This window comes from Balearica regulorum, chromosome 2, assembly GCF_011004875.1.
Source record: "Balearica regulorum gibbericeps isolate bBalReg1 chromosome 2, bBalReg1.pri, whole genome shotgun sequence".
Lineage (NCBI taxonomy): Eukaryota > Metazoa > Chordata > Aves > Gruiformes > Gruidae > Balearica > Balearica regulorum.
The window spans coordinates 134,061,273-134,074,507 of record NC_046185.1 but is presented as its reverse complement, the minus strand read 5'-3'; the positions used below and the strand labels follow the sequence as shown (position 1 = coordinate 134,074,507).

Genomic DNA, 13,235 nt, shown 5'->3' with positions numbered 1-13,235 from the left:
TTGAATGATAGTCAGATGTGTGTGTTTCTGGAAATATTTCATGAGGCTCGAGGGGTAAATGATGTTCTACAAGGATATTAGCCATACATCTTTCATGTGGCCTTCCTTCTTTCAGCTCATCACATTCACTTGTCCTATCTTGCTTCAGATTAAATGGCAAACCTGTCAAGAGAGGGGGAGGTATTTCCCCAAGTTTTTTACAAAACGACTAGCAATGTTCAGCTTCAGTCCTGCCTGAATACTTTCAAGCACATGAAACACAATAATAAAGTGTCTCAAACAAAGAAGTCCTACATATGAAAAGGGTAAGCAAACTCCAGAAGTGGTGAGTAATGATGCTACAGGAAACTAACAAAAGACAGAGGATTTCTGTCGGGTATGGTTGCTTTCTGAGTGATTAGTAGTAGAGATTTCAAAAGGTCATATTTTTGTAAGAAGCCTCATTATGCTTAGATCACAAGTCAGGGGATTTTCTCCATCCAGCGACAGCCGAGATGAGCAATCTGTCCACCCAGTCCCGGGGTTCGAAGCACACGCTCTGTCACAGCACCAAGAGAGCCTTGAGGAGACAACAGGGAGGAGAGCTATATCTGCAGGACAGGTTACTTTGTTAGATACACCAGGATCAGGGCTGGGATGTGTATCAGAAGGTTTCCAAAACCGGCTCAGGGTCTTACCTGACACCGTTAATTCTGCCATGGCAAGTTTTTCCATAGCAAATTGCAATTGCAAAGCCATTGCAAATATGTTCTCTCACAAATTGTTTTGGAGGAAGCCAGTATGAAAATGCATTCACTAAAAAATTATTTTGGCTAAGCTAAAGATTTTGAACATTTTGTTCAAGCAGAAACTGAAAGTATTGATTCTGGTTGTAAAATTCTTTATTAGAAACAATTTCTGCAGATAAATGATTTTGTTGGTTTGTTCTAGAAATGTTGAGATTGAGAGATTCAACCTTCTTGGCAATTTTTGATGACTAAAACCATTTTCCAAGTTTAGCTGTGTGTAGTTTTAGCTAACCTCTGCTAGCCTTTTTATTGAAGAAACTGTACATCCAAAGCCAACTACCCAGTCCTGTTTCTAACAGACTGGAGATACAACTCCAGCAGGTGACTCCTGTGACGAGGAGAATCTGCTGGGGAAGGGAGGCTGAAGAGATGAAAGGTTAATTTAAAAAAAAAAAAAAAAGATACTTATATTCTGGTTATGCTGTGTAGCGCATTGCGTAGCACCGTCACACACCTTGAGTGAAATGGCTCTGTCCCTGTTCTGCCTCATCTGGGGAAATGGGTTTGGCTTAATAATCTGGGGCAGGGAGGAAAGTGCTTGAAAAGCCCCCCTTGCACTGGGGAGGCAGGGCTGGGACCACAGCATCTGAAGTTGGTGGTGGGAAGAGCTGGTGCACCTTACAGAGCCCTTCTCATCGAGCTGAGCCGCAGAGCACCTGGCACCCTGAGGGTCACCCCACCTACGCTCACTGGGTTGGTGAGGCAGGACCGGAAAGAAAGATTTATGGAAAATGGATGGGGACAGATGTGTGGAAGAGGAAAGGGAGGACAATGATGGGAAGCCACAGTTTCTGGTCCCCCATGCTTAGTCCAGTGCTACCCTGACCTCTGGCCGTGGCAGCTGACGGCCGCTGCCCATCCTCGCTATGACTCTCCCAGCACTCACCCCACAAACACTTTTTTCAGCGTAACAAGGGTGGTCGTGCCGCTCTGCACCTGCCTAGCATGGCCACCACCTGCACCGCTCCAGAGACCCCCTGAAGTGCTGTCCCAGGTGGGACGTCCCTTCCACCCTCCCACGGGAGACAGCTGGGGTCCAGGGCTGCTGGTAGTGCCTTGTGTGGGCCTTCTGAGCAAGCCTTGCCCCTCTGATGGTCTCGCTCCTGGGACAAATTGGGTCCAGAGGAGAAAGGAGAGGTGTCACCTATGTTTTCATTCATATTTGGTTTGATTACCTGATTTTAAGTTTTACTATTAAAAAAAAACAATACCCAACTGGCTAGTATTAAATAAAAAGTCACTCTCCCTTCTTCCTTCATACATGCCCACAAAACTCTCAGTGCTTTTTAATACTTCAACAGACAGTCAAATATTTTTAAGTAGCCATAAATCAAGATGTTTTTAGCCAAAATAGGTCTTGAGCAATGTTTTCATGAGAAATTCTCTGGATCCTCAGTGCAGGAAATGTCTGAGATTCCTGAGGAAGAGCAGTATTAGCAGGGCAAGGTGATGATACTCAATCTGTACCTCCAGCTTTTGTTACTGGGATGACAAAGGTTTCAAGGCAGCTTAAGTTTGAGGTATTCTGGCTTTTGACATAAGTTTAGAAGCTCACATGCTCCAAGAATTAAATTCTAATAATTTACCACAAATGTTTTTTAGTTAGGGCAGACTAAAGGGGAATTGGAAATAATAACCCTGACTTAAATCCTCATATACCCCCCCTTTTTTTTTTTTTAACGTATGTACCTTGCAAGTTGCATATGATATGATATGATTGGGGGAGGAGAGGAAACGGAAAAAAAATGCAGGAGGACAAAGCGAAACCTTCTCACCCGTTGGACCTTTCTGTGTACTTTACAAGGCAAATTCCTCAGGTCAGAGTCTCATCTGTGGGGATTTTCCACTTCCCCACTCTTGAAGAGCACAAAGGCTATTGCACATCAGCACACACTGACACCCACGGAGAACTGAACTGTCTGATAAGAGATTGCTTTTGTTTCCCTCAAGCTCCGACAAAGGTACTCAGTGCACAGACCAGTATTTGTATTACGCCGTGAAGGGAAGGATTTAGGCCAAAAGAAGCTGGCAGCCATGGCTTTTTAATGAGCCATGTGCTGACAGGCCTGGTTGTGAGCTGTTACAGATGTGCGCCGGACAGTCTAATGGGATGCAGGAAATTCAGGAGGCCAAAAAACCTCTTTGGATTTTCTGGTTGCGCTGGTAGGATCAAACCCGCTTGTGTTCTACCTGGCATCGCCAAGCAAGGGATATGCTTGATGTCTTTAATAAAAACATTACCATTTGGGGTAAAGGCACTGATGCACATTGATTGCCATAAGGAGGAATAAAGGAGGGAATGAGTCATTAGCCAAGAATGAGAGCACAGGCAGGACAGGATCCTGCAGTGACACATTAATTATAGTAACATTTTCTGTGATTCCCCTGCTACGTAACCAGAGATGCAGAAGCATAAGCAGGGGCCGCAGCATGAAAGGAGATGGCCAGGTTGAATGATTTGGCAAGTAAGGGAAAGCAAACCTCTGATGAGAGAATAAAACCCCCTGAAAAATTCTCCTCCCCACAGAGCGGAGTCTCCAGCTGATGTGTCAGGCACGGAAGAGGCGCCTTTTCCCGGTGCTTTAGCAGAGGAGTGTTCTGGTATTTCTCTTAGAGCATGACTCAGATGCAGGGATTGCCAAAAAGCCATGCCAAGTCCTGCTCTGGGTTACATGTGCCCACAACAACACGGCACGTGAGCAGGTATTATCTCAGCACCAACTGAGACATCGGACCAGCTGTGTGGCTCTGCGGCTCCTCGGTTTCACCTTTGTTATCTCTGTGAAGTCTCATTATCAACCCTGTTGCAGATGGTATTGCTAATTGCCAGGCCTGCAAATTCAAACAGGTCAAAGGTAAAGGTCTGCTATTACCATTATGTGACAGATAAATCTTATTTTTAACTGTCTAACTGATGAAGCGCTAGCCAGCACATGCCCCAGTTTACTTTGTCATATGGACAGGCCTATATATAAAGAAGCATAGGCAGCACAGCTAGGTTGGACAGCATTTGCCAGACCTATAAAGCTACATAAAATATGCAACAGTGACATCTATTGGCACACAAACTTCATACAGATCCCTGCTTGTTTATACGGCTGCAATATTTTTAGCTGCATTAGCAATGCTGTGAGTGCGTGCCCCATGCTGTTGCAATAACACGCTCTCGGGCACAGACCCTGCAAGCTGGCAGGGCTGCTAGGTAAAGAGCTTCTTGGATAATTTGCCCTTAAGATGCAAGGAAATTTAGTCTCGGCTATGAATGGCCTATTCTTTTGGACAGTAGAAACTGCAGATAGTTCATGCTTCTGCGATCCCCACTCACAGTGGACTCCCTCTCTTTGGTGTGTTTCGGTTTTTTTATAAAGACATTTTCACTTGTGTAAACATTCATTTGTAGCAAAAAACCATTGTCTTATGATACATTAGCTTGGGGAGAGAGAGGGATGAGATTTGCCTATTGGGAACCCAGTGGTTCTCCAAGACAAAGAAAGGTAGAAGCAAGACTGCTGGTAAAACTTCTTTTCGGCTGTAAAGCCCTTGAGGCTGGTTATTCGCTCCAGCCCCAGGGAACTACAGGGATCTCCAAGCTCCAGATTTGCCAGCCCATAAGGCAATTGCAGTGTTATGAGTTTTGGAAGTCCTGGGTTAAATCACTTCGGGGTGGTTTTAGATCACCTGACTTGCCAGACCCATCTCTTTCAATGTGACAGAATTTACACCACAGGAGTAACTTTCCTGAGGAAGATAACTAATTCTTCTCAGAGCCCCAAAGGGTTTCAGAGTCAGTTCCTCTTCTGCATCTATTTTTCAATAAGCCTGTGCATTGGGAGGGTAAGTGAGGTGCTGTCAAGGAAATAGTTAACACGTGGGCATTAGAGACTTCACCTGCTTCTCCTTGCCTGGCTCTGAACAACAAACAGGTCATTTTACTCCCTTTCTTATTCGCCACTACCTTAGGCTCTCATCTTTTCTGATTTGGGGTGGCATGATTTAAGTGTTTTGAGTCTTGCTTCTATGTAAAGCTGCCTGCTTACTGCGTGGCCAAAATAATGGTTCTAGCTGAGTATGTGGTTCAATAACTATTATTAACTCCCGGTGATCTTTTCCTATTTCCATAATTGTACCCGAAACTGTGCAGTTCAATGCAAGAGGATAAGCTGAGTTCCTGGAATACAATGTGCTCAAGTATTTCAGAAGCATTGTTAAAGTCAAGTTAAATCTCCAATTTTGTTAGTTTTGTTAGGATTTTTTAAGCCTTCTTTCAGTGAAACTATTTCCGATTATTTCAGTTGCAAGCAATTTACCTAGCACCATGTGGCTCTGAAGAGGTGTAGGGAAAAGATTAAAGGACAAGGTATTTTAACAAAAAGACATTGGCTTGCTTTCCTTATCCCAGAGAAACCTGGGGAAAAACCAGAAAAGAACCTCTAAAACTTATGTTAGAGTGGATTTTCTTTTCTATTTTTCCTGTTTCTTGTAATAAAGCGGTGTCTAGCCAACTTTTATTGTATGAATGAGTTTTGAACCTTTTCATATCTAAATCAGCTATCTGTAAAGAAACCTAAGCTGAGTAAGATCTCACATTATGAAATCTTGTGTAACAAAATCAGAGAAGGAAGGGACTGTGAGGAGACTGGATTTCCGTTGTGCTCGCAGTCTATGCTGTTGCCCAGGGAGAAGTAGTAGCTGATGCATTCACTGCTGGTGACTAAGAAAATAGAGCGCAAGCAGAGACAAATGCTGCCTCTAGAAGAAGAGAGTAGCTTTCCTACATAGCAATGCAAGAATATCCCCAGTGAGCAGTTGGGTCAGTAAACCTGTGGCATCAGAATTATCCTGGGGGAAGAGTTTTATGCATGCAATAATCAGAGTAGGTGTCCTTCTCACTAAGGAATCCCTGGAGCTAGAGCTGAATTCAAGGCAAAGCAAACTGACAGATGTTTTCATAAAGCTTCATTCCCTTCTTCCCTTTTTTTTTTCTTCTCTTTTTAAAATTAAAGTATTGCTTTTATCAGAGTGCTATCTACATCTCTCATATATTGCTTGTATTTGTGAATCCAGATATGTGGGTTTCAAAGATATTTCCATACTGGAGGCATTTGATCCTGATTATAAACTGAGTCACTGTTTTAGGAGCTAAAATGATACATACAGCTTAGATGATCAACCATCATAAAGCAAAGGGAAGAAGTTGGAGTCAGAAAGGTACATTGCAAATGACCTCTATTTCTGTATAAAGTGTCAGACTAATTGCAATACTTTCTTTATCAATTCTGTAGACAATCTTTGCTTTTTAAAGTCTCCACAACTGTCTGGCTGCAGAGATAATTTGCTGGGATTCAGAAATAAACTTCATGTCTCCTCCCTAGCTTCTTTTTCACCCATGCGTCCTTTCTTGATGAAGCTGGCTAGCACAGCATTGCCTGGAGAGCCATCAACCAAAGCATCCAGTCGCAAGCATGCAGATTAGAGGGACCAGACAGCAAAAGAATTGTTGAATTAATGTTAACATGGAGACATATATGAGAGGGAAAAGTAAAACCACAATAAAAGGGTAGTCCAACAGCTTTTCTGCTTTGCCTCAAACTGAGCTTGGTGACTTTTCCTGAGGTGTCAAATCTAGTTTGAGCTTGGACTTGGGAAGAAGTCTTTATCTGTGGTTTTGTCCCTAAAACAAAGTCCTGGCAGATACTGACACTTGTGATGAATTTGGAGAGCTGGCATGGACTCCCATGGCTTGAAGATGTACAACACCATTACAAGGAGAGATGAACATGCACTTGTGGGGTGTTTTTAAATTTCTTAGCTTTTTCCAATATGTTCTGCAAAGAATGTGCTTTGATAGGACTGAAACACAATGCTCTGGCAATGCTCGCCCATGTGTTTTGCTGACATCAAAGAAAATTGTGGAAGAAATGTCCTAAATAAAAAGCCTATTCCAAATTGCATCATGTCTTTCCATAATCCAAGTACATCAACTTTCATAATTCTGGAGAGAAAAGGCTTGTCACTTATAAAAAAATAAATTATTATATTGTTTCAGAAAAACATCTTCCTGCTCCAAGCTCCATGCTGTCCTCAGGCACATTTTTCCCCATCATCTAAAGCTTTCTGTTAAAGTAGGAAGCTGATTTTTGTGGTGAATCGCCATAAGTTTTATATTCACTTTTGGCAGCAGGGGAATGTTTACTTCCATCAGAATTTTCTTGTAAATACACTAAGCCAGAGGAAAAAAAAAAAAAAAAAAAGTGTGAATCCAGAAAAGCTCCTGCATAAAATTGAGAAGCTACCCCACTGAACTTATGTTTTGGCAAACTATTGATTACATGCTCAGGGCCAAACATCTCCCCAAGAAACACAGATCAGATGCTAATAAGAAAATCCTTTCAACATATTGATTAGAGAGTTGCCAGAATTTTCAAATGCTGTAGGAGTCAAGAGTATTAATCCTGCAGAAAAGAAAGGTGTGGGTGGAATCTGTTCAGAAAAGAAATATTATTTCATAGTATTTTAAAGGAAAAACACAAGAAGACAATGTTCATAAGCCTAAATCAAGTCTGTAAATATGCAATTACACAACACGAAAAATTGATCACAACTCTTTTTTTAAACAAGTTATACTCTAAAAGCAAGGATTTAATTAATTCATGAAGAAAATACCATATACTGACCCAAATTTCTATACTCTTTCTGCAACCAGAAGAAACTATTAATTTTATAACATATACACAGTGTATAAGTATATTTCACATGCAATGATACATTTAATACATTTAATATATTACATGCAATATAAGTATATAATATATAAATATATTATAAATATGTAGTAATAATTATTTTATTACATATATAGAAAAGTAAGTAGGTCCATCACCTCAAATAAAAAAAACCCCAAATATTTTCAAAGTAATTTACAGAATTTTGCTCCCCATGGCAGACTTTGCTCTATGTAAGACATCATTAGTCCTCATAAAATTGACAGACATCAGTCTTAAGTTGAGTATAGTTAGTATATTTTGTGGAAAAAAAGAGATTTTTTTTCCTCTCAGTTTTCTTGTTTCTCATTTATCTTTTTAACTGTCAGATTCTCCCTCAGCAGAGGATAAAGATTCAGTTGCAAAACAAATTAATCAGAAACTTCTTTGCTTCAGATGACTGTTGTCTTTCACTGCTCTGAATGGATCGGAGGTTGCAGGTTGCAAAGCCCTTGCCACTTTTATTTGCTGCTTGGACCTCTACATCCTTCCTCTGTGAATAACAAGAGCAGAATTTTTGCAAAGCCAGCTTGCAGCACTGCTGCAATGAGAGGAGACAGCAACCATCTTAGCTGGAAGAACCTAAAGAAAGTAATACAAAAGATACTAACCTTAGAGAAGTATTTATAAAATCTATACGTCACACCAAATCTGCTGAGTGTAACTACAGAGGAAAGTGAAGGGAAAGATCCATGAAATAGAAACATTTTTCAGAAGAGTGTATTTCTAACCATAGCTCAATCTTTGCAAATCAAGTTGTGTGCCCTACACCTCATGTGTGTTGTGTCACTTATGAGGATGTATTTATATATCTGTAATTTATAAATTAATAGTCCTAGAAGTGCTCTAATACCAGGTAAAGGTAACAATGAAATAATCATTTCTGGTCTGAGCTTCTGCTTCATACGCAATAGTAGTGTATGAATCACCAGCCTTAAACAAGAACTTCATACACTATAATACACTATCTGAATTTAAAGAAGTTACAGATTTAATTCTGAAATGTATTCTAAATGGAATGTGCTGATGGAATTGACCTTGTTGCCTCATATTACACCAGTTAATATATATTTTTTCTGGATTTTAGGGTCACATTCATCCCTGGGGTAACACAGAAAATTTGTACCAGAAACTTTAAACAAGTCCTCAGTTATGAATTGAAAGGTTCTCTTTATTTAGCGTCGTGATTTAAAATTCAATTTTTGCTGATATGGGAAGAGTTCATTAAATTAAATTACTGATTATCAAATTGAATACAAATTACACTTTCCCCTGATTCATCTTCTACATACCATTGATTCAGTAAAATTTAATATTTAAGATTGCCTATTCACACAAGTCTAGAAGATGATGGAGTCATTTCTAATCAGTTTCTTCACATCCAAAAATAGTCATCATATCTACTTGCCGCCAAGTAAAGCATGCGACATGCCTCTGATGCAGCCAGAACACCTCAGACTGGCTGCCTCCAGGCAGAACTGCAGATGCCATTTCCTTTCCGGAAGACAAATTATCCGAGCTGAGCCCACAGACTCCCCAACAGTGGTCATTTCCATGCTGTCTGCCCCCTTTGTGATTCTACTTTTCCCAATATGCGACATCATCAGCTTCCTGGAAAGCTGATACAAGGTATTGACTTAGTAATGTAGGTCATGCCTTCATTATGCAGTCATGGTGGAGGAAATTATAGATGATGGCCTTGCTGCTGCTTTCATTTTCTATCCATGTGTCTTGAGAACTACCTGATATTAGTCTTAATTTTTTGCAGCATCTGAATCTTTTTCATTCGAGGTTATTGTCACTTTACTCTTATGCTTCCTGACATCTAAAATACAACTGAAGTTGGTCATGAATATATTTTTCCCTTCTCATAGGTTCTTTGCTCAGTTGTAATGTCTTTTTTCAGATGAGTATTTGCCCTAAGGCTACAATTCCTGGTAGCTTTTGCTCCTTCTAAATAGAAGAGCCTTTCAGGTGTCCTCCATATTCAGTCACTGAGCTCTACAGCCCATTTGACTTCACTGGATATTCAATCCAACTGAATAAAATTCATACTAAACTTTTTCAGTTAACATGGTAAGTAATGAACTCAGAAGAAGAATGGACTCTGATGGCTGGTAAAGGATTTTGTTTGCCTTTCAATTTTAAAACCATATCCCAGCTAACTATGTGTTGTCAATCATCCTAAAATTGGTTCAAATCAAGTCTGTCGAGACTAAAAAGTTTGCTCTGTTGTTACAATTCTGCAGTATTTAGACAGTGAAATTCATAGGTTAATTATGCTCATACATTTTTAAAAGCATCTTCAACCACTTTTTCAATGCTGCCTTGGATATTTCATTCCATCCCCATTTCCCTGCATTATAACTGAAAGCAAATAGGTATACCAGTTTTCCTTACGCTGTATTGCTTGCTATTTTTTTATACTGCCACCCTTTCCCTCTCCCATACCTCTGAGTGTTCTTGGCAGCAGCCTGGAAGTCTTTGCGAAAGCTTTGGTTGCTGCTGGCATGCATGCAGGGATATCAGCCAGGGCATCCCCTGGCTTCCTAGCATGGTTTGAAGGAATGTACTCTTTTAAAAAACGCTGTATAGTTGCATTGTGGTTTTATTTGCTTCTAGAGGCAAAACACAGAAGTAAGAAACTGCAGATCTGAAGGTGCAAGAGGTCTCAAGAGGTTGGTTTCAAGAGGATCCTTCAACCCCCAAGCTTACAAAGTCACAGCACAGCTTCAGCGGCGCCTGTGGGACCCCTCGACAACTGTCAGCAGCAAAGGCTCGGGGCCCAAGGAGCAATCATTGCAATCATTGCGAGTGCCCCTTGTCCGCCACATGCAAAGCCAGCAGCTTAGCTGAAGGACTTTGACTAAAACTGGGAGACCCTGGAGTGGTTAACACTACAGGCTACATCTTCCACAGAAGCTGGCAGGCAGATGGTCTTTCTCTGTGTTTTTCTTGCCAGTCCCCAAGACCTAAATTTCATAATCTTTTGCACCGGTACTTTCAACTTATCCTTTGCTATGATTTTTACTTCTAAAATAAAGGGCAGGAGTATTATTCCTGCCTTTATATACTATCTGAATAAGTCCATTTTTCCAAGTTAACGTCTGCTTTGATAAACTGAAAACAGAACTCCTGTAGCTACCACAACATAGTAAAGAAATAATAACCCAAGTTAAAAATAGGCTCATGCAAAATAGTCTCCCATGGCAAAGGGCAGGAAATTGGTTGCAGTTGAACTAATATTTCTCTTGAAATGATCTGTAGCTGCTATTTGCTACGCAGCTTCTGCACACCCCAAGGCAATTCCGGACGCCTTTGGAAAGCCCTCTGAAGCTGCGTGCTGCGTTGCCTATATATGGAGAGGCGGTGTAATTTCTCATGCTAGTAGCTCTTTGGTACAGAAGAAATGTTTGTCTTCATAGAGTGCTGTAGGAAGTGTATATTTTATCAGATGACTCATTTGTAGTATTTCCCCTTTCTGAGTAGAGAATAAAGGAAGTGCATCCCAAAACAGGGAACTTGCATCCAGGCTTGTAAATTCTTCTGTCTTGGATGTTTTAAATAAATAAACAGAGGCAAAATTCACACAAAAGAACACATACAGTCCAGTGCAGTCTAGGTTAGTATATTGGACATAAGGTTTGTAACAATTTTTGGAAATAATGTTCTTTTTGCATTCCAGATGGACAGTTATTTTGTTCCTACATATTGAAATTATGCTATTCTTGCACAGGAAGATACGAAGACATTTCCAATCTCTTTTCTGCGTGCCCTATATACAAATCATGCCCTTTCCGTTCTCTCCCAGGTGAAATATTCCCAATCTTTTTTTCATCTGGTTATATGATAGATTTCCCCATCCCCTGGTGTTCCCTTCACTCCAAGTGTAGCTGGGAGTAGGGACACTACAAGCAATGGGGATGTCAGAACTGGTATAATACAGAAGTTCATAGGATATTACATGTACAGTTGTATTTTTTAATGATTTCTTATTATAACTGTGACACCAACAGAAAATATGTTCTTTACCAATTAAAAGATTTTGCAGTATCTCAACATTATTATATTTTTGCAAGATAAATTGTCTATAGACATGATGATGAGGGAAAAAAACACTAACACACAAACATATTCAAGGATCATATGGATGCCTGTGGTGAGTAGTTTCATTATTATCTTGTTCCAACTGACTTTTTTCTTCAGTAGCTCAGCTGTCTTTAAAGTGTTCCCTAACATTTTCAGAGCTGATACCGAGATCAGCTAACGGTATTAGTGTTCTCGCAAAAGCTTTACTGCTGCTGTAGCCACATTTATTCCACTGCAATTACTCGCTCCCCAGTTTAAATGAGGTCAGGGAAGGGCCCCACTGGCATCACCGGCACTACACCTTTGCCTGTCCTTAGCTCAGTCAGCTACCAAACAAAACTGAGGTATGACGGGAAAGAAAAGCAATCTTAGCCATATTGAAATGTGTATTTTCCCATCTGGTGTAAATATGGTGCCAGCAGAATTGAAACGACTTGAAATGTGTGTTTGAGATGACAGTAAAATTCACATTCTAGACTCATTAAAGCAAAAAATATGACTTGTGAGGTATTTATTTTACTTGGGAACATGGACAACATTATGTGACTTCATGGAAAATTTAATTTCAAGTTTCAAATACCTAAATAAAGAACATCATAAGCTATATAGGGACATCCCAATAGCAGAAGAGGAGAGTATTCTTGGAGTATTCATCACAAAACATTGACTCATCTAACCAAAGCTCAGGTTACCTTTTCTCTGAACAGTGTTCTGCTGGGTAGAGCTGAGCATTTTGAATACACAGAGATAACTGAAGCTTGATTTGCTACTCAACACAAGATTATAGAGGAAATAATGATGTTTACAATGAGGCCAGATAAAAGTTCTCCCTGTGCAAACTGCAAGAGGCTGCAAGTTTTCTGTAAAACTTGTTATAATAATAACTACTTATGTTAAGCCAGTGAATATTTGAGAATTACCTTCTTGCTGTTTTTTTGAAATAACCACTTTTTCTCAGGAGGAGATGAGTAACCTATTCACCACTTTCTAACTTTTTAGCCCATTGAGCATTCTAAGTTTAAACTTAGCTATATTTACATTTCATGTGGGCATTATTTTACCCAGTTCTAACCATCTAGAAGTTTGATGTTTAGCCTAAGCTAATTATCTAGGTATTGGGTTTGCATGGCAAGGTTTTGGTAGTGGGGGGTGCTACAGGGGTGGCTTCTGCAAGAAGCTGCTAGAAGCTTCCCCCATGTCCGACAGAGCCAATGCCAGCCGGCTTCATGACGGACCCGCCGCTGGCCAAGGCCAAGCCCGTCAGCAGCAGTGGCAGTGCCTCTGGGGTAATGTATTTAAGAAGGAAAAAAAACACCAGGGGAAGCTTCTGCAGCCAAAGAGAGGAGTGAGAAGATGTGAGAGGAACAACTCTGCAGACACCAAGGTCGGTGCAGAAGGAGGGGGAGGAGGTGCTCCAGACACCGGAGCAAAGATCCCCTTGCAGCCTGTGGAGAAGACCATGGTGAGGCAAGCTGTCCCTCTGCAGCCCATGGAGGATGATGGGGAGCAAAGATTCCACCTGTAGCCCATGGAGGATCCCACACCAGAGCAGGTGCATGCACCCAAAGAAGGCTGTGATCCCATGGGAAGCCCACGC

The 13,235-nt window shown here is 40.8% G+C and overlaps 1 protein-coding gene across 4 annotated transcripts in view; it reads left to right on the top strand.

Annotated features, from left to right (window-relative positions):
• The window catches only part of ABCB5 (ATP binding cassette subfamily B member 5), a 78,410-nt gene extending 67,012 nt beyond the window's left edge, over window positions 1–11,398 (top strand). For 2 of the 4 annotated variants that reach the window (XM_075746038.1, XM_075746037.1), the window contains exon 29: window positions 10,172–11,395. In XM_075746038.1, the coding sequence (XP_075602153.1) occupies window positions 10,172–10,405 (234 nt within the window). In that variant the 3' untranslated portion in view covers window positions 10,406–11,395. Of the gene's footprint in view, window positions 1–10,171 lie in introns of all 4 variants that reach the window. The other 2 variants (XM_075746042.1, XM_075746039.1) reach the window with 2 other exon arrangements.
• The last annotated feature ends 1,837 nt before the right edge of the window (window positions 11,399–13,235 follow it).